Source organism: Nerophis ophidion, linkage group LG03 (genome assembly GCF_033978795.1).
Source record: "Nerophis ophidion isolate RoL-2023_Sa linkage group LG03, RoL_Noph_v1.0, whole genome shotgun sequence".
Taxonomy (NCBI): Eukaryota; Metazoa; Chordata; class Actinopteri; order Syngnathiformes; family Syngnathidae; genus Nerophis; species Nerophis ophidion.
In genome coordinates this window covers 76,115,257-76,138,343 of record NC_084613.1, presented here as the reverse complement: position 1 = coordinate 76,138,343, position 23,087 = coordinate 76,115,257, and the positions used below count along the sequence as shown (strand labels likewise).

The 23,087-nt window shown below is 38.8% G+C and overlaps 1 protein-coding gene across 5 annotated transcripts in view; it reads left to right on the top strand.

The window, feature by feature from the left end:
- The window catches only part of fermt2 (FERM domain containing kindlin 2), a 99,510-nt gene that overhangs the window by 1,117 nt on the left and 75,306 nt on the right, over positions 1 to 23,087 (top strand). For all 5 annotated transcript variants that reach the window (XM_061896069.1, XM_061896068.1, XM_061896073.1 and 2 more), the window contains exon 2: positions 5,826 to 5,983. In XM_061896069.1, the coding sequence (XP_061752053.1) occupies positions 5,827 to 5,983 (157 nt within the window). In that variant the 5' untranslated portion in view covers position 5,826. The remainder of the gene's footprint in view (positions 1 to 5,825; positions 5,984 to 23,087) is intronic.

Below are 23,087 nucleotides of genomic sequence, written 5' to 3'. Positions count from 1 at the left end.
TAGAAAATGGATGGATGGATGGGTTCAAAATGTTATTTGCACACAAGTAATTATGATCCGTAAATAATGTGCCGGTGTTGAGCAGTGGTTCTCAACCTTTTTTCAGTGATGTACCCCCTGTGAAACTTTTTTTTAATTCAAGTACCCCCTAATCAGAGCAAACCATGTTTGGTTGAAAAAAACAGATAAAGAAGTAAAATACAGCACTATGTCATTAGTTTCTGATTTATTAAATTGCATAACAGTGCAAAATATTGCTTATTTGTAGTGGTATTTCTTGAACTATTTGGAAAAAAGATATAAAAAATAACTAGAAACTTGTTGAAAAATAGTAATTCAATTATAAATGAAGATTTCTACACATAGAAGTAATCATCAACTTAAAGTGCCCTCTTTGGGGATTGTAATAGGGATCCATCTGGATTCATGAAATTAATTCTAAGCATTTCTTCACAAAAAAAGAAATCTTTAACATCAATATTTATGGAACATGTCCACGAAAAATCTAGCTGTCAACACTGAATATTGCATTGTTGCATTTCTTTTCACAGTTTATGAACTTACATTCATATTTTGTTGAAGTATTATTCAATAAATGTATTTGTAAAGGATTTCTGAATTGTTGCTACTTTTCAGTAAATATATTTATAAAGGATTTTTGAATTCTTGCTATTTTTAGAATATGTTTTAAAAATCTCACGTACCCCTTGGCATACCTTCAAATACCCCCATTTGAGAACCACTGGTTTAGTGCAGGGATACCCAAACTGTGGCCCGTGGGCCAAATTTGGCCTGTGGTGTCACTTAGTTTGGTCCGCCAGCAAATATAAATACTGACCTCTTTCAATCTGCACAATTGTTAGATTCCGATCAAACAACGGTCTTAATTCATTCTCTTTCTATGCCACATCAATTTGGAATGCACTCCAAACAGGTGTAAAAGTAAGTGCATCTCTATCCTCCTTCAAAACCGCTATAAAACAACACCTCCGGGCAACTTCAACCCTTTACTAATACCCTCCTCCATTCACATCCCATCTCCCCGGATTGTAAATAACCTAATGTTAATAATCAAATGTATTTCTAATGTATATACTTGTTCTTATGCTATCTGAACTCACAATGTTCTCTGCTGGCTGTACTTATACCACTAAGTAAAATAATAGAATACAATAGAGGTTTTTTTGTCATTATTGCAGTGCACAGATTCAAAGAACAACAAAGTTGGAGCAGATCCCCTAAGGTGCATATACAATTTGGTAATATAAATAGTAAAAAAGATAGAAATAGGAAATGTATCTATATATATATGTATATATATATCCACACATGCATATATGCATACATATGAATATATATACACATATACATATAACATTATTGCTCATTATAGTCCAAAAAAATATGGACACATTGTGCTCACTCAGTTCCAGTTTAATGCTACTATGGCTCTTGGGTAAAATATGTTTTATAGTCTATTTGTGCCAGCTTTTATCACCCTATAGCGTCTGCCCGAGGGTAGTAGTTCTAGGTGGCAGTGCCGGGGTGGAATGGGTCTTTCAGGATGCTCTGTGCTTTCCTGAGACAGCGGGAGCTGTACAGGTCAGCCTGGGAGGGGAGGGGGCATCCGATGAGTAAGTAAGACCTACACTGTCTCAATGTCCATTTCTCTGTTGATGCAATTGTTGATGACTGAAGTACTGATATCAACCAAAGCTCCTCATCCCACCCCCCGGATTGTAAATAATGTAAATAATTCAATGTATATACTATGATGATTAACTTGTGTGATGACTGTATTATGCTGATAGTATATATTTGTACCATGAATTGATTAACGTGGACCCCGACTTAAACAAGTTGAAAAACTTATTCGGGTGTTACCATTTAGTGGTCAATTGTACGGAATTTGTAATGAACTGTGCAACCTACTAATAAAAGTTTCAATCAATCAATCAATCAATCATTGTGTGTGAAATACAGTCTGGTGTGCCTTGGTAGATTAAGTCATTTCACATAATTGGGTTAAAAATATTATTTGCACACAAGTAATTATAATCTGTAAATAATGTGCCGGTGTTGAGTGTCTGTACTGTCTATAGCAGTGTTTTTTGACCTTTTTGGAGCCAAGGCACATTTTTGTTCATTGAAAAAATGCGGAGGCACACCGCCAGCAGAAAACATTAAAAATGTAAACTCGGTAGTTAATGTTGACAGTAAAAAGTCATTGTTGCAATTGTTGGATATGAATTCAAACTATAACCATCCATGCATCACTATAGCTCTAGTCTCAAACTAAGTGTCACGACCTGTCACGTCACGCTGTGATTTATTTTGAGTTTTTTGGCGTTTTCCTGTCTGGTGTCTTGCGCTCCTATTTTGGTGGCTTTTCCTGTTTTGTTGGTATTTTCCTGTAGCAGTTTCATGTCTTCCTTTGAGCGCTGTTCCCCGCACCTACTTTGTTTTAGCAATCAAGACTATTTCAGTTGTGCAGACGCTATCCTTTGTGTGCAAATTGTTGATTGTCATGTCATGCTCCAAACTAAGACTGTAAGTCTTTGCTGGACAACAGCAAAGACTTACAGTCTTAGTTTTTCAATTCATAACATCGCACTGTAATATAATGGCCATAGATTTAAATTTTTGTTTACTTTGTAGCCAGTTCAGTTTTAGTTTAGTTTTCCACAGCCATCCCTAAGCTTCAATGCCTTTTTTAGGGGCACTCGCCTTTTTTTTTTAAGCATAAGATACGTCTACAAAGCAATTAGCTACCTGCTTCGACCTACTGATATGGAATGGTATAACATGGTTACTCTGCCGAATTCTAGACAACACAGACACTCAAGTTTGCATAAAATAATTTTAAACTAAATAGGTAAAATTACATTATCTCACGGCACAGTGATTAAAAATCACTGGTCTGGAGCTCGGCAGAGTAACGATGTTATACTCCTCCATATCAGTAGGTGGCAGCAGGTAGCTAATTGCTTTGTAGATGTCGGGAACTCATCTACAAAGCAATTAGCTGTTAGCTGAGGCTATTGTCATAATCACAATATGCAGATGACAGCGAGAGGCAGCGTGCAGGTAAAAGATATCTTATGCTTAAACCAAAAATAAACAAAAGGCGAGTGCCGCTAAGAAAAGGCATTTAGGCTTAGGCATGGCTTTGCAAAACAAAAATTAAAACTGAACTGGCTGCAAACTAAACAAAATACAAAATGCTGGACGACAGCAAAGACTTACTGTGTGGAGCAGAGACGGCGTCCACAAAGTATATCGGTACATGACATGACAATCAACAATGTCCCTATAAAGAGGGAACGCTTCCGCACAACTTAAATGGTCTTGGTTGCGAAAACAAAGCAGGTGTGGAGAATAATGCTCAAGGATGACATGAAACTACAACAGGAAAATACCAACAAAACAGGAAAAGCCACCAAAATAGGAGCGCAAGACAAGGACTAAAACAAAACAGGAAAACACCAAAAAAACTCCAAATAAGTCACAGCGTGATGTGACAGTACACTTACTTTGAGACAAGAGCTATAGTGATGCATGCTTGGTTATGGTTTAAAGTCATATCCAAAATTTGCGAGAACTACTTTTTATTGTCAATATCGGCTGCTGAGTTTCATTTTTTAATGATTTCTGCTTGTGGTGTGCCTCAGAATTTTTTCTATTAAAAATGTGCCTTGGCTCAAAAAAGGTTGAAAAACACTGCTCTAAGCTTCACTGTAAAAAAAAGTCAGTAGATTTAACGCTAAAAACCTGGCACCTTAGTCGCCAGAAACGACTAAGCTGTGGTACCATTTTTCCATTTACAGTAATGCACTGTAAAAAGAGGGAACGTAGATTTTACGGCAAAAAGTTAGCAGCTCAGTTGCTGGAGTTTTGACTTAAAAACAACAGTGGTAAAGTTTTTGAATTCATAACATTGGACTGTAATAAAAAGTCCATATATTTTACTGTAAAATCGAAAAAGCTCAGTCACTAGACTTTTAACGTAAAAAACAACACTGGTACAGTTTTTCAATTTGCAGTAATTGTGTAAAAAAATTTTTGCAGTAAAATTCTTGTGAGGGTGAGGGAGTTGTTTTGAATCACAGTAACTAGTTACATTTAAATTTAAGAATTCCTGTTCTACGTTAAAGTTTTGACTTTTTGACGCTCTACAGAAAAGGTTGTGCATGCTTTGACCGCGTCCTGTAATGAAACCCTAAACTCTTCGAATTTTGACTTCTCCCTTATATCTAATCTGTCTGAGTAAAGTTTAAAGGGATCAGATGACATATCTAGGAGGACCTGGTGACAGAAAAACTCCTGGAAATGGTGAAAATCTGCAGAAAATGACCATTTTGAATGTTTTGAGGTTAAAAAATGTACATCAAATCTGCAGAGTTGCATGGTAACTAAATTAGGCACACGGCGGTGTGACAATCTTTCTACCTAACATTTATATACTCGTGATGCTGGTGCGTGGTAAAAATCATTATTTGGCCCGCGGACCATTGACACATTTGGTCTTTGAAGGCCGAATGTGGTTTGGCCTCCAAACCACAATGTTAGGTTTGCACTGGTTTAGTTGAAACCTAACATTGAACATAAACACAAGCCGGGTGGGTAAAGTGTTATTCTAATTTAAAAGAATAAGTTAGTGCAAAAAAGACTAATATGTAAAAAAAAAAAAAATAAATAATAATTTTACTACAAAACCTACAAGATCCTATGACAGCTTTCTTAGACGGAAGTAGGTAACTAACCGATCTAATAAGCCAGTGGTTCTCAACCTTTTTTCAGATCCTGTGAACATTTTTTTTAATTCAGGTACCCCCTAATCAGAGCAAAGCATTTTTGGTTGAAAAAAAGAGATAAAAAAGTAAAATACAGCACTATGTCATCAGTTTGTGATTTATAAAATTGTATAACAGTGCAAAATATTGCTCATTTGTAGTGGTCTTTCTTGAACTATTTGGAAAAAAAAGATATAAAAATAACTAAAAACTTGTTGAAAAGTAAACAAGTGGTTCAAGTATAAATAAAGATTTCTACACATAGAAGTAATCATCAACTTAAAGTGCCCTCTTTGGGGATTGTAATAGAGATCCATCTGGATTCATGAACTTCATTCTAAACATTTCTTCACAAAAATAAAAAAAAAAATCTTTAACATCAATATTTATGGAACATGTCTACAAAAAAATCTAGCTGTCAACACTGAATATTGCATTGTTGCATTTCTTTTCATAGTTTATGAACTTACATTCATATTTTGTTGAAGTATTATTCAATAAATATATTTATAAAGGATTTTGGAATTGTTGATATTTTTAGAATATTGAAAAAAAAATCTCACGTACCCCTTGGCATACCTTCAAGTACCCCCAGGGGTACGCTACCCCCATTTGAGAACCACTGTAATAAGCTATTCATTATGTATTTGTTTTGAGGTTGTAGAGCTGCCTGACATCATACCGAGAAGTTTCTTTAAAATTTTGTATGAAAGTCTTGATGTGAGTCTTATATTGTCGTATAGCCAAAGGTTTGAGACCCAAAAAGGGTAGTTGGACCATTTTTTTGGGGCTGCCAATTGTCAAATTATACTATTGCCAAACTGCTAGTCAAAGATCTCCTATATGACAGGAAGACCACTGTTTTTCAGGATGTCCTTTAGACACACAAGTCAAAGATCCCTCTATAGGAGGAGCACTCTACTGTAATTAAGGTCTTACTGCCAGCACAACGTTACGGATTTTAATCGTAACCAGGATTCACCGTGGCGATAGTTCAAGTCATTAAAAGCTGTCTTGTGTGTTATTTGACAGGATGGCGCTGGATGGGATACGGATGCCCGACGGCTGCTACGCCGACGGGACGTGGGAGCTGAAGATGCACGTTACCGACCTCCACAGAGACGTGTCGCTCAGAGTCACTGGGGAGATCCACATAGGCGGAGTCATGCTCAAGCTGGTTGAGAAACTAGGTGAGCGTGCATGCCCGTAAAAGCTGGCTTATTTTCGGCGTCGTTCTATAAGCTGGACACCACGTCTGTGCAAAGGTATTCCAGAATCCCAGGACTAGAATGTGAAACCGAACACCCCGTGTTGTGTTGAAAGCAATTGTCCCTGTCCAAAACATGCTGTATTTTTTTACGTCCCCAGATTGCGGGATGTCCTGTTGCTGTGTGAAAGTGCTAACAGTCGCAATAGGATCCGTTTTATTTCTGTACAGAAAGCACATGATGTGACTATCTTGCAGTATCTATTTATGAAAGGGGCTTTTATTGATTAACGTGTACACTTAATAAGGGTTGAAATTATTTTGTTTTAATCAGTTTTGTGTAAATGAATAATGATAAATTATTGAATTTAATGATTTTTTTAGCAAAAAATATTCCGAAGAACAGGGACAGTCAGTCCAGCAAATGTCAACATAGTTGAGATGCTGAAGAGATACATCCAACCTCCTAACTTTGCGAGATGTAAAATACAGTTGCGATTCTAACAACGGGCTAACTTTTGCTGAATGTAAAACAGACCATTTATTTAGAGATAGAGTGGGGCAAAAAAGTATTTAGTCAGCCACCGGTTGTGCAAGTTCTCCCACTTAAAATGATGACAGAGGTCTATAATTTTCATCATAGGTACACTTCAGCTGTGAGAGACAGAATGTGTTCTTGGGATGCAACTCAGTATTCTTCTTCCTCCAAACACGACAAGTTGAGTTTGTACCAAAAAGTTCTATTTAGGTTTCATCTGACCACATGACATTCTCCCAATCCTCTGCTGTATCATCCATGTATCCATTTTGGTATAAACTCAACTCGTCGTGTTTGGAGGAAGAAGAATACTGAGTTGCATCCCAAGAACACCACACCTACTGTGAAGCATGGGAGTGGAAACATCATGCTTTGGGGCTGTTTTTCTGCTAAGGGGACAGGACGATTGATCCGTGTTAAGGAAAGAATGGATGGGGTCATGTATCGTGAGATTTTGAGCCAAAACCATCCTTCCATCGGTGAGAGCTTTGAATGGTTGACCAAATACTTATTTTCCACCATAATTTACAAATAAATTCTTTAAAATTCCTACAATGTGAATTCCTGGATTTTTTTTTCACATTCTGTCTCTCACAGTTGAAGTGTACCTATGATGAAAATTACAGACCTCTGTCATCATTTTAAGTGGGAGAACTTGCACAATCGGTGGCTGACTAAATACTTTTTTGCCCCACTGTATGCAAATAACGCGTTTACTTGGCTAAATTTAAAACACGGTTGAGATGATGAAGAGCTGCTAACTTTGCCAAATGTAAAACACAGTTGAGATGATGAAGAGATGCTAACAGCATGCTAACTTTGCCAAAAGGAAAACACAGTTGAGATGATGAAGCGATGCTAACACTCTGTGAACTTCAATAAATGTAAAACACAGTTGAGATGATGAAGAGATGCCAACAACATGCTAACTTTGCTAAATGTAAACACAGTTTAAATGCTGAAGAGATACAAACAACCTAACTTTGCGAGATGTAAAATACAGTTGAGATTCTAACAACGGGCTAACTTTTGCAAAATGTAAAACAGACCATTTATACACAGATATGCTAACAATGCGTTTACTTGGCTAAATTTAAAACACGGTTGAGATGATGAAGAGATGCTAACGTGCTAACTTTCCCCAATGTAAAACACATTTGAGATGATAGAGATGCAAATACTGTAACATGCTAACTTTACTAAATGTAAACACAGTTGAAATGCTGAGGAGATACAAACAGCCTAACTTTGCGAGATGTAAAATACAGTTGAGATTCTAACAACGGGCTAACTTTTGCAAAATGTAAAACAGACCATTTATACACAGATATGCTAACAATGCGTTTACTTGGCTAAATTTAAAACACGGTTGAGATGATGAAGAGATGCTAACATCGTGCTAACTTTGCCAAATGTAAAACACAGCTGAGATGATGGCGATGCAAATAACATGGTAACTTTACTAAATGTAAACACAGTTGAAATGCTGAAGAGATACAAACAACCTCCTAACTTTGCGAGATGTAAAATACAGTTGCGATTCTAACAACAAGCTAACTTTTGCTGAATGTAAAACAGACAATTTTTTATAAAGATATGCTAACAAAGCGTTTACTTGGTTACATTTAAAACACGGGTGAGATGATGAAGAGATGCTAACATCGTGCTACCTTTGCCAAATGTAAAACACAGCTGAGATGATAGAGATGCAAATAACATGCTAACTTTACTAAATGTAAAACACAGTTGAGATGATGAAGAAATACTAACAGCATTCTAACTTTGCCAAAAGGAAAAACACAGTTAAGGTGATGAAGAGATGCTAACAACATGCTAAATTTGCCAAATGTAACACAGTTGAGATGATGAAGCGATGCTAACACTTTGCTAATTTCAATAAATGTAAAACACAGTTGAGATGATGATGTGCGAACAACATGCTAAATTTGCCAAATGTAAAGCACAGTTGAGATGATGAAGCAATGCTAACACTTTGCTAACTTCAATAAATGTAAAACACCGTTGAGATGATGAATAGATGCCAACAACATGCTAACGTTGCTAAATGTAAACACAGTTGAAATCCTGAAGAGATATAAACAACCTTCTAACTTTGCAAGAGGTAAAATACAGTTGAGATTCTACCAATATGCTAACTTTTGCTAAATGTAAAACAGACCATTTATGTAAAGAGATGCTAACAGCTGGTTAACTTGGCTATATTTAAAACATAGTTGAAATGATGAAGTGATGCTAACAACATGCTAACTTTTACAAATGTAAAACACAGTTGAGATGATGAAGAGATGCTAACACTTTGCTAACTTTAATGCATGTAAAACACATTTTAGAGGATGAAGATATGCTGAAAACATGCTAACTTTGCCAAATATAAGACACAATTGAGATGATAAAGAGATGCTAACAATATTTTTGTTACCTTTACTAGATGTAAAACACACCATTTATATAAAGAAATGTTAACACCGTGTTAAATTGGCTAAATTTAAAATACTGTTGAAATGATGAAGAAATGCTAATATAGTGCTATCTTTGCCAAATATAAAATAGTTGAGACGATGATGAGATGTAAACAACATGCTAACTTTCCTAAATGTAAAACAGTTAAGATAATGAAGAGAAGTTAACAACCTGTTAACTCTACTATATGTAAACACAGTGGGGATGATGAGGAGATGCTAACCCCTGATTTCCACAGGAATTATTCTCGCAAATCCGGGCATGATCACACAATAAAGTCTACACTGAAGTAAATATCTCGGAACGCCTCGAGCTTTGTCGTCCACCAATACCCACAAGCGGTCGCGTTTTGTGACGACCTTGACTTGACTCGTGGAAAAGATGACAGTTTTAGCTTGAAGAACGACACTTTTATTTTTTTTTAAGATAGCAACAATAACCTCATCCCTGGCAACCGTTAAAGACACACACAACTCCCGCTAACCATGCTCCTAACCCCCTTTTGAGCTGGCATGTCACACAGGACTCAATATCTGCACATAGCTGCCTGATATATGCCTGTATATGTTTTTTTTAGTTCTGGACCTCCAGAATCCGCATCTGGTGAAATAACGTCTGAAAACCTTTTACCAGTTGACCTCAGGTCTGTCCGTAGAAACGTAGAAAATTGTAAAATACGATCCACCATGAAGATGAACTATTTCATTTTGAAAATAACCAGATAAATTATCTTCTGTTTGTGCATGACTTCTTGTCCAAAACAAGCAGATTTTAGCTAAATTAATCTGCTGTGTTGTGGCAACCGGCAAAAATAGAAGCCGTGAGTATATTTAGCGCGGGGATGAAATGGAATTAAATAAGTTTATTTCGGTTATATATTCAATCAAACATTTTGTGTGATCAGTTTAACGGTACAGGTTATACATATTAACAATCGTACACATACAAACAAAAGAAAAGAAGAATGACCAAAAAAGGAATAGGCTGAAGCCAAAGCTTATATTTCCCTATCCCTTACCCTCACTGAAAATAAGATTGCCTGGAACATCAACGTTGAAAAAATCAATGGGATGAAAGTAATTGTTACTATATTTTATAATTTTCAATTATTTCACCTTTCAAGGCTTTAAAACACAGTTGGATGGCGGTGGAAATGGAAACATTGACTTGAATAAAAACAGAAAGAGTCCGCGGTCGTGGCAATGATGTTCCACCGCCATTTTGCATCCTGGGGAAATCAATGGTAACAATGTGCGAACTTTGTTAAATGTAAACACAGTTCAGGTAATGAACAGATGCTATCAAAGTTCTTGTGCAAAACAAACACATTTTAGCTAAATTAATCTGCTGTGTTGTGGCAACCGGCAAAAATAGAAGGCATGAGTATATTTAGCGCAGGGATGGTGGTGGAAACGGAAACATTGACTTGAATAAAAACGGAAAGATTCCGCTGCCGTGGCGATGATGTTCCTCAGCCATTTTTCATCATGGGAAAATCAATGGTAACAATGTGTGAACTTTGTTTAATGTAAACACAGTTCAGGTAATGAACAGATGCTAGCGGTGTGGTTCGGTTGGTAGAACGGCCGTGCCAGCATCCTGAGGGTTCCTGGTTTGATCCGCTGGCTTATGCTCCTTATGGGTCATGGGTCGTGGTTAGGGCCTTGCATGGCAGCTCCCACCATCAGTGTGTGAATGTGGAAATGGTGTCAAAACGCTTTGAGTACCTTGAAGGTGGAAAAGCGCTACACAAGTATAACCCATTTACCATTTGCTATCTTTGCAGTATGTAAACACAGTTGAGATGATGATGACATGCTGACAACTTATTAACTTTCCTTAATGTGGAACAAAGTTGAGATGCTCACTTTGCTGAATGTAAACAGTCGAGATGATGGAGATGTTAACAACGTGCTAACTCTGCTGAATGTAAACACAGTTAAGATGATGAAAAGATGCTGACAACTTGTTCACTTTTCCACATGTAAAACATAGTTGGGATGAAGAAATGTCAACAATGTTCCAACGTTGCAAGCCTGCCAAAATTCACTACACATTTGACTATACTGTAGGGCTGGGCCTTATGGCTTTTTTTCAATATCTCGATATTTTTAGACCATATCGCAATACACGATATATATCTCGATATTTTGCCTTGGCCTTGAATGAACACGATGCATATAATCACAGCAGGATAATGATTCTATGTGTCTACATTAAAACATTCTTCTTCATACTGCATTAATATGTGCTCATTTTATACTTTCATGCAGAGAGGGAAATCACAACTAAGTCAATTGACCAAAACTGTATTTATTAAACAGTTATTAATCAGTGGCAAAAATGTTCATGTCATTTCCAAAACAGAAAGCGCAGGATTGTCCGAGACATTTTAAGTGTCAAATAAAAATGAGCTGCATGATAGGAAATCAAATAGTGTTCGTCCTTCACTATGTGACAGGTTACTACGGACGTTATCAAATTCTGTTGTTGACTATTTTTTTTTATACGGTGCTGATGTGGAAATGGTTGCCTCTGCATATTGTTGGTGTGGCACCGAATGGTGATGTTGACATGCAGGGTTTCAAGGACTCTTCATTCTCTAGCGGGTGACTTTTCAAATGATGCTACATTAGCAGTGGTGCTACTTTTTGTAGCAACGCTTACGGTTGTCTGTTCGACATATTCCCACTTGAAGCCAAACCACCATCAGATGATGGACCCCCAGCTGTTTTTCTTGGGAATTAATTCTCCCTTTATCCGCACTTTCTTTCTCTCGTATTACCACTCGCACAGCACTGTGGGCGTATACGTATGTGACATATGACGTGACAGTATGGGACGTGTGTAAGAAGGTGCGCTTACTCTCTGTGAGAAGGACAGACAAGAAAGAGCGAGAAGAGCCTGTAGTGTAATGCCCGCAGCTAAAAGCAACTGCGTGAGAATGTATGCTCGAATATCAAGATAGTCATTTTCTATATCGCACAGAGACAAACCCCCGATATATCGTGTATATCGATATATCGACCAGCCCTTCTATACTGTAGGAATAAATACTCAGAACTCCTGCTTTATTGCTGGCGTAGCGTAGGTCTGGTATTTTGTAGCTCCATTTGCACCACAGCAGACGTCATGTTGTACTTGATAGAGCATGCTAGTTGAATTAATGTAGCCATGAAACCTGTATGCATTTAGTTAATTGTAAAAATGTGGTAAGATACGTGCACTGAGTAAGAAGCCATGAATTAGCCCCTCAATCACCTACTGTTCTGCTACTTGACAAATTTGACCTACCAACATGCACAGGAGTCCTCTGTTCTAGCCCCTTGAACACTGCCTTGTTTCACGAGGGCCACAGAGAAAAGATCTATGTGGGTTTTTCTTTTGGGTGGGTGTGGAGTGGAGTGACAGTGTGTTGTGTGTCGATGGCCGCTCAAATGCTCGACATTCCTGCAGCAGTGTCAAACCGTTCCCGTTTTTAGCTCTCCTGTTGGAGCACCTCATAATTGAGGCCTTTGTTCGCTGTGTCCTTCGATTGCTTTGGAGTATCTGGGCTGGACAAGTGCAGTGTTTCATTCACTGGTCCTTTCAAAGCATTTCCTTATCCAGTGGAGGACTTGAGCTTATGTAGACTTTCACTAAGTTTGGATCCCCTACCCCTATTGAAAGAAACGCTAAATTCCTCAGCATCCGAGCACTTGTTTACCTTCTCAATCTTTGACGTGTGGATGAATGAATGAACAGGGCTTCCGATCCAACTGAAAAAACAAAAACGATACAAACTGATGAGATGGTTGAGTTTGTATCTACGTGGTAGTGCTTTTTCACTTTTTTGCATAGGATTTATTCGCCATTGATTTGTACTAGAACACGAACAAATTGATACAAGACGACCGGGCTACTGAGCTTTAAATTGCAGTAGTTAGTGAAAGTGTTGCAAAAGAAGGTGGGCCTGTTTTGTCACTGCCACCTCCTTACTACCCCTCAGGCAACAAACCATTTTGCATTTTAAATTTAACCTGTCCACAACATGACTCTTTTCATTGCCGCGTAATGTTGACGAATGATTGCCACAGAGGGTAGAAAATACTAATTTACCTAAAACATTTGACATAGTTTTGTACTTCTGAGCCAATTTTTTAATAGAATGTACAACTATTATTAGTTCACACACATCCTTGGTCATATATTTGCTATCCCTGCTTAACTTGACTTGTCATTGATGTGTTTTCATTGTCAGATTTCTGTTTTTTTTGTATGTAATGACACAGATAAACACACACATTATCATCCTTAGCTCTGTATACATAGCAGTTTTCTACCCCATTGTCTCCACTTTCCTGCCCTCAGTGTCCTACTGGATAAAATGTGTTTCTCCAAGTCTGGTCACTACTCTCGCGGTACGCAACTTGCGTAAGCGACACCGTCTTGCCCCCTACCTCTGTGAACCTTCCCGCAAGCCTTGTGTGCACCTCCCAAAATACTGGTTTCGCGTCGGTAGCGACACAGAATGCAGAACTGTGATTGTTCAGCTTTTAAAGAGGAGAATCCCCAAGCACACAAGAGCAGACTTTGTGTGAAATGCACACATTTTTGTATGAAATAAAGCAACAGTGATTAAACATTTGCATTAAAACAGATTTTGTGTACTTGATATCTCAGTGCGCTCTATAAATAATTATTGAATGTGTAAATTTTCCAGCTTATTTGTTGTTGTTGCGTCCAGAAGTAGTGATGTGCTGAAATATTGATACCACCGATACCAGATCTTTCTGCTCTAATATTGAATCTCAAATGAAATTATCAATACTCTAGTTATTTGAGAAAATGTGTATCATTGACAGGAACACAGTGTAAAAAAGTAACTAAACTTGTGAATAAGGCAATGTGTCAATGTCAAGTGCTTTTGTTTCAAACATGTTCAGTATTTTGCATAGCTCGGTTGGTAGAGTGGCCGTGCCAGCAACTTGAGGGTTCTAGGTTCGATCCCCACTTCTGCCATCCTAGGCACTGCGGTTGTGTCCTTGGGCAAGACAGTTTACCCACCTGCTCCCAGTGCCACCCACACTGGTTTATATGTAACTTAGATATTGGGTTTCACTATGTAAAGCGCTTTGAGTCACTAGAGAAAAGCGCTATATAAATATAATCCACTTCACTTCACTTATTTTAACGTTAACATTTTCACATAACTGAATTGTGACTGACTTTTTATTCTGATAGTAGTTCTTATTAATTTGTTTATTTTAATGCGTTTATTATGTTAATTATTTCGTTTTGTTATGGTTATAAAACACAATTTTTGTGTACTTGGTAGGATTTTGTCCTGTTTTTTGTGTTGAATTAGCTTGGCTATTTTATTATTGACACCACTACCTCAATATACTTTAATGTTTTAAATAAATAAATATGTATATAATGATAAATAGCAATAATAAATCGTATATGATAATAAATAAATAATATTACATACTATCTATAAAATAATAACAATAAATGCATAAATGTATTCTTTATGCTATGTTATTAATTGAAATACACAACTTTTTAAATTTTAGCAGACACAGTAGGTACATTTGCAGAAAGTGTCAGTATCGGATCGGTATCACTTATACCAGCCTGAATTTTTCTTGGTATCGCACATCACTATCCAGAAGAAATCACAAAGTACGACACTTTTTTAACGTTTATTGCCAAACATAATTCACACATGACCATACACTTTAAAACCACCATGCCATTACAATAGTTAAACAGTTTTTTTATTTTTTTTATTGTATAGCTTTCAGCTGAATTAACACGTTTGAATGGTGTTGTATTTGAAAATAACGTCCTCTGCCGCGACCCCTTAAGAAGTTGCACAGTCCATCTTCACAAACTTATTTTCCTCTGGTTTATGAATAAATCGTCCATTAAAAGTAAACTGATTATTTGATTGATTGAAACTTTTATTATATATTCCGTACAATTGACCACTAAATGGTATCACCCGAATAAGTTTTTCAACTTGTCCATGTAAATCAATTCATGGTAATTCAATTCTGAATGATTAGATCCAGTGTAGACAAAGATGTCCGATGTTGTAGTTGTCATCACTCTTGACAAGAAGGGAAATATCTAGTCAACAACAGCTGTGGTGCTCTTTCAGGACACACTGCCCCTTAGTGTTTTGGAAGAGAATTACAAGTCTGGTGCCACCCCTAAGGAGTATATGCCAGCCTTTACTCTCCATTGCCTCCATTGTTCCAACCTATGCCTTCAAAGCAGTATGATTTTTACTGGTACTATTTTGAAATGGTAAACCGAGGGCCCATTTGTGATCAGTATCTGTCATATAGAATACTATTACTATTAATGTGCACATACGCAAGATGGGTGAAATGGATACCAGACTTCTGGCATCATGTTTTTTTTATTTTTAAACATAACTAACAGTTGCCATCCATGTTTGAATCCTGTGAACATCCCCGCCCCGTGTGCCGTACATGTTCACAATGCCTACGAACGGCTGTGTTGACAAGATTGGCTGTCTTCACGTTTGCACAATTGGCGCACGTGTCGTTGCACGTGAACACGGCGACTGCATGGCCACATCTCCTGCGTCTGTCATTCATCTCTTCTTATGAAGCCTCGCCATGGCAGGCTCAGATGGCCTTCGATAATGGATTAAATAGACAGATGCCAGGAAGGCACTCCGCTATTGATCAACACTGCTTCCATTCTCTCCCCTCGAAACCTCTCGAGTCGAGGCTTATTTAAAGCCAGCTGATTGACTACCCTAGCGTCCTCGCAATGCTTTCATCCTTCCATCACTTTCTATCATTTGGCGCGTTCTCTGGTATTGTTTTCCGAAAGTGCTGCCTCTGCCTGTAGAAGCTGCTATGTGTTGCGGGTAAACAAATACCGAATATTGCACAAACAACGTTTGTGGACAGATTTATTGGATTTATTCTAGCAGCAAGCTGTCGTTTACCTCTAGTATCAATGTATTGCTACTGTAGTACTGTACAGGCAAGACCAGGCATCACTTTAGCTGGTGTCCCTTTTGATGACAACTTTTATATTTCCATATTTACATAAAATATACATTACTGCAGACAGACGTTTAAAAAACTTTAGCTGCTTTCAATGTTTTGGCTGTTTTAACGAATAATGTCCTTCTTCACTGACCGGATAACGGCTCTATCTCACTGTAGCTGGATGAGTTTTCTCTTTGTGTGGTCCCACCACTTTGCAGGAGAGAGGGGAAAAAACGCTTCGCTATGCATCTTAAAATAAAGCTCGAAGCTCTGCCAACTATATCACAGCAGCATACGACGGCACTGTTACATTTTTTTTAGCGACGAGGCTAAATTGGCAAGATGTTGCTGTTTAAATTTGATTGTAACGTTAGCTACTGTATGCAAGTGTGGCTAACAATTGTGTCCTCGTCTACTACTACTTAATGTTTGTGATATATGGAACTGAATACGTGGGACAAGTGCAGAGTTTATTTCAGGGGTGTCCAAACTTCTTCTACTGAGACCCACTGAATGAAAAATCTAATAATGTGTGGGCCATTTTAATAGTTTTCACTTTCAAAACTTATATATATAATACATCCATCCGTTTTCTACCGCTTGTCTCTTTTGGGGTCGCGGGGCGGTCGCTGGAGCCTATCTCAGCTGCATTTGTGTATATATATATATATATATATATATATATATATATATATATATATATATATATATATATATATATATATAGAATACTTAAAATAATGCATGTCAACATTTTATCGTCACATTATACAGGTTTGCTTTTTTGCGCTACTTTTTATGTTTGTTTTTTTTGTATTAGTATTTCTAGAATGTGGCGTGGGCTGTTAAAAAATTAGCGTCACACCTGGTTTATATAAAGTAAATAAAGACTCATTAACATCAGCATTACTCCATTAGCAGCTCATTAAAGCTACACATGTTTCCAGTTGGATTTACTAAAAGCCATTTTAAACTGTCTTAATTATGCCATCAAGGTTAGATTTTGTACAACACACTTCCAAAACACTTGTATACGTTTTTTTTAGCACAAGGCACAAGGCTAGATTTTGTACAACACACTTACAAAACACTTTTGTTGGAGTTTTTTGAGACTTTTTAACTGTTTTTTTTTTTTTTTAGCACTGGCACATTTTTCAACAATTTAAGTTATAAAATCATATTGGAATAAGTGGTGCGAATCTTTGGGCACCTGCACTATTCGATTAAGACTGCATGTTGAGGGCGAGCGGTCACACTATCTGGATACTATTGTCTCTACTGATTTATCTACTTGCTAATTTCCTCTTCTTAGCTGGTTACTCTATGCTGTAACACGGTTCCTATCAGCCTTCTGTTAAAATGTACAAAGGATTTTTATCTTTTCTTGTTTCAATACTTCACATTGAAGCTAGCTTAGTGTTGCGGCTAGCATAGCTTGTCCTCTCCTCGTCCGTCCTCCACGTGTGTCTGCGCTAATGCATATTGTTAAAAAAATGTTAGCTAGTGGTTAGTTTGCACCAAACCTACAACTAGCGTTTAGAGAACACAAGTATTAAGGCCGCATTTTACAACCGTCTGTTTGTCTGTGTTGGCCCTGCGGTGACGTGGCGACTCGTCCAGGGTGTACACCGCCTTCCGCCCGAATGCAGCTGAGATAGGCTCCAGCACCCCCCGTGACCCCAAAAGGGACAAGTGGTAGGAAATGGATGGATGGATGTAGGGCTGGGCGATATATCGATATACTAGATGAGCTGGCGACTTGTCCAGGGTGTACCCCGCCTTCCGCCCGATTGTAGCTGAGATAGGCGCCAGAGCCCCCCGCGACCCCAAAAGGGAATAAGCGGTAGAATCAATCAATCAATCAATGTTTACTTATATAGCCCTAAATCACTAGTGTCTCAAAGGGCTGCACAAACCACCACGACATCCTCGGTAGGAAAACTCACACCCAGTGGGACATTGGTGACAATAATGACCCAGTGGGACGTCGGTGACAATGATGACTATGAGAACCTTAGAGAGGAGGAAAGCAATGGATGTCGAGCGGATCTAACATGATACTGTGAAAGTTCAATCCACAACTGATACAACACAGTCGCGAAAGTCCAGTCCAAAGAGGATCCAAGACACAGCAGCGAGAGTCCCGTTCACAGCGGAGCCAGCAGGAAACCATCCCAAGCGTAGGCGGACCAGCAGCGCAGAGATGTCCCCAGCCGATACACAGGCGAGCAGTACATGGCCACCGGATCGGACCGGACCCCCTCCACACGGGAGAGTGGGACATGGAAGAAAAAGAAAAGAAACGGCAGATCAACTGGTCTAAAAAGGGAGTCTATTTAAAGGCTAGAGTATACAAATGAGTTTTAAGGTGAGAGTAACGGGGATTTTCCGATTGTTTGTTTGTTGCTTTGATAAACTGCACGCATCATAGTTAGCCACCTCAGTAAAACACATGTCCAACTCTGAAACACTCAAAGCAGAAAAAACTTGTTCTAATTTAACTGACTCCTTACCCAGACCAGTAGTCTCGCATTTTCCATCTAAATCCGTCTTCGGGATGGAGGAAAGTGGTGTTCTGTGGGGATTAGCCTTCTGCTTTGTTTTTAGCCCCGCTCGGCATCCGCGTTTCCGATCACACCGCTGGCGTCTGCTCCGTAGACGGCCCCCACTGCTACTAGACTCCCCTGCTTCACAGGCCGCTGGATGTAGCCGCCGATGTATTCCCATGCTAGTTAGCAAGTCTAGCACGCAAGTGTCTATCGGTCCAAAACGGCCCGATGTGTCCACATCCAGAAGTGTCTGGCGGTCGTACGTGATCACGGAGTGACCACGATGTGAGCCAGCCATAAAGTTTGTGGAATTGTCCGGTATTTCTGCCAAATGTTCCATCTTTAGCAGGAGCTCCTCGAGAGCGCAAGCCCGTCCGGGCGCCGCCATCTTGGAATCATAGAAAATGGATGGATTGATAGATACTTACCAGGAATTGATTAACGTGGACCCCGACTTAAACAAGTTGAAAAACTTATTCGGGTGTTACCATTTAGTGGTCAATTGTACGAAAAATGTACTGAACTGTGCAATCTACTCATAAAAGTTTCACTCAATCAAACTTGATATATCGCGGGTTTGTCTCTGTGCAATATAGAAAATGACTATATCGTGTTATTCGAGTATATGTTGTCATGCAGTTGCTTTTAGCTGCGGGCATTTCACTACATGCGTTTCCCACTCTTTCTTGTCTCCTTCTCACAGAGACGTAAACCAAGTGCACCTTCTTACATACGTCACATACTGTCACGTGTGCAATGTCACACGCTCCCGCGGAGCAGACAGGTATCAACGTGGGTAACATTAGCTGTGATGCTAACGGTGAGGTGTGAATGGTATACGAGAGAGAGAAGGTGCGAATCTGGTAACAAATGGAGGAAGAAGTAATTACCAAGAAAAACAGCACGGGATCCATTGTCCAGCGGTTGTTTGGCTTCAAGCGGGAATATGTTGAACATTTTATGTGGCAAAAGCGTTGCTACAGAAAGTAGCAGCACAGCTAATGTAGCATCATTTGAAAAGTCACCCGCTAGAGAATGAAGAGTGTGCTTGAAACTCCGCATGTCAACATCACCGTTCGGTGCCACAACAACAAAATGCCGAAACAAATTAATCCCAGATCAAAACCGTATGAAAAAAAAAAAGTCAATAACTGAAGGAGACAATGTCCGCAGGAACCTATTATGCAGCTCATTTTTATTTGACAGTTATTGAAATATCATGTGTGACATCATGCACAAAAGTGAACTTTATTTGTTTTTAACTATTGTAGTTGTGTTCTGTACAAAAAGTAACCTTTAATTTAGTGTTGTTTTGGTAAGTCATCTTGGTGACATCATTCACAAAAGTGAACTTATAGCTTGTTTTAAAATGTCTTTGACAATCTTGCACTTTCTGTTTTGGCAATGACATGAATGTCTGTGCCACTTCTTAGTAACTGTTTAATAAATACAGTTTTGGTAAATTTACTTGGTTGTGATTTCCCTCTCTGCATGAAAGTTTAAAAGGAGCATATATTAATGCAGTATGAACAAGAATGTTTTAATGTAGACACATAGAATCATAATACTGGTGTGGTTATATGCATCAAGTGTTCATTCAAGGCTAAGGCAAAATATCAAGATATATATCGTGTATCGTGACATGGCCTAAAAATATCGATATGGATGTATCACTTCATTTAACACATTTAAATAATTGATATTTGGACATTTGTCCCTGGATTTTTTAATGCATCGGAGAATCAAAAATGTGCCCACCTTTACTTGGAATTATTGTTTTGAACACAACTTCACATCACAGCATTTCCTCATTTTGGCAGGTTTATGGCCTTGTTTTGTGGGGTATATTGTTGTTGTCTACAATAATGCATTTGTTGTTTGCCAATCAGGTAAAGTATGGCATGCTGGCATTGTTTAAATAAAGCTACTTCTGCTACTGTAACTCAGCTCATATCAGCTGTGTATATATTATTTGCAGCCTCAGTGTTGCAGCTGAAGAAGATGGGCGTTGGGACACATGAAGTAACAATGGGAGGGGTCAGCGAAGGGACGGCTCACAGAGCTTCCTTTCAGTGTCTCCTTTATGACGTGAGCCACACTACTAGAATTCCATAAAAGTCTTTGGATGAAGCAGGAAGTGACTTCCAGGGTCTGGCATGTCGTTCGCTTGTCGTTGCCGTCATTGCTGCATTCCCTGCTGCCTGCTTCACCCGCCCCAGCCCCGTCCTCGGAGGCAATCCTCGCTCCATCTCTACATATTCTCTTTTTCCACCCTCACTAGTCTCAAATAGTTTTCAATCGTTGGACTATTATAAACACTCCCCTTGGATAACATGTTATTAGACCTCGGAAAGCATGACGCATCATTGTAGCGTTTATACTTATAAAGTTGTGTGTAATGTTTCTTTACAAAGTGATATCACTAACGATTTGGCTAGATTTGACAATGTTTTCCTTTTACTCCGGCCAATTTAAAGCCTATTTTGGATGCATGAGTAGTGGAAGACTTGTGTGTAGTCTTCAAGAATAGCAATGTTTGTACCTGCATGGTCTATCTTGATTTTTAGATTCCATGTTGGGATGATACCTAGGCTGCGGTACAGACTCACCAAATGTTCCACAAATAGAACTTGAGCAAACAAATGATTTAGCGCGACTGATAGTTCATGCGGTTGTTAGTTGTGGTACCAAAGGTGCTTTGAAACCTTTATGATTTAGTAATGAACCCTTCTTAGTCGTATGAGAAGTCTGCATCAACACCCACGTGTGAAAACATTTGGTCCACTGTGTCAGGAACCTAAAAACAGAAAGTGGCTACTGAATCAGGTTCTGACTGCCCAAAAAGGCAACATACTTGTAGGCTACTCCAGGCCTGGCTGGCTTGCTAGCAACTGTTTTTGTTCCTCCACATGCCTCTAAACTGCCTTTTCTGGAGTCAATTAAGAGCAAAATATCTACATTTTGCAACAAAGACTCAACTCTTGAATTGTGTCCCTTTTTTAAATGTATTTATTTACGTTTTAGCAACTGCAAGACGGTGATTTTTCTTTTCTTTTGCGACAATGGGAGTACAGGTTGCGTAAGGAAACAGATGTGATTTAGCACAGGATGCCAGACTTCCTCTGGGATTTTTTAAAAATGCACCTTCTCCCTTTTTACACTTTGAAAATTCCTGCTCTTTAGCCGCAGTGTTGATTGCTTTATTTGAAAGCATGAAGCCTAAAACCTGGTGTTGACCACTTTACATCATCAAACGGGATCTGCTTGCTGGCTTTATGAATTGAAAAGTGGCTCGGGGATCATCCTGCTCCCTAATCTGCCTGAAAGGAAGTAGTTAACCCAAATAGTGGTCCTGCCCAGGCAAGCGCTTTCCTGTTTTACTTGCAAGGATGCTTCAGTCAGTGATTGTTCTTTTTTCTGCCTATGGACAACTCCTGTGGAGATTCAGTTGTTGTATGTCTATTAAATGTTCTTTTCCCGTGGTGGTTTAGGGTTTGGCTTTGGCAACACAAATGACCCACAGAAAGCGTCCAGTATTGTCGTCGCACACCTGCATCTCAATGCAGTAAACCAATATGATGGTTATTGTTCGGCTTCATTCAATTCTGTCTTATCGTACACAATAAGAAAGCCCAAGGCGTAACCTTTTTAACATACTACTTGAATAACTTTACTGTCATGAAGTGAATAATTCAACAGAAGTGTCAGTTGGGGAATTTATGATAGGAGTTATCAACACCTAAAAGGGGAACGGCAATTTTTTGGAATTGTGCCCATCGTTCACAAGCCTCATGTAAGACAAGAACATCATTTTTATTTTTATTTTTTTTTACTTTTTTTATGCATTCCAAGTCGTTGAATACAGCTATGGCTAACAATGCAGCTAATGGGAGAACACTATTTTGCCCATAAAAAAACATCTCCAAACCGCTATTGATACTTCATTTACATCTCGTGTCCTGAATATTAACCCAGTATTAGAGGTTTTGTTATTACAAGGGCTAACGTAGACACATTCTTTTTAGTGGCGCAGTGATCATGGAGAGCTAACTAGCTTATGCTGCTACAGTATATTGACCTATTAAACTGGTGAGTGGCAGCACGGTGGTACAGGGGTTAGTGCATGTGCAACACACAATACGAAGGTCCTCAGTAGTCCTGAGTTCAATCTCGGGATCTTTCTGTGTGGAGTTTGCATGTTCTCCCTGTGACTGTGTTGGTTCCCTCCGGGTAGTCCGGGTTCCTCTCACTTCCAAAGACATGCACCTGGGGATAGGTTGATTGGCAACACTAAAATTGGCCCTAGTGTGTGAATGTTGTCTGTCTATCTGTGTTGAGATGGCGACTTGTCCAGGGTGTACACCGCCTTCCGCCCGAATGCAGCTGAGATAGGCTGCAGCACCATCCGCGACCCCAAAAGGGACAAGCGGAAGAAAATAAATGAATGGATGGAGGTGGTAAGATGCTACATCGCCTGAGCTGGTCAAAGTTAATTCTAAT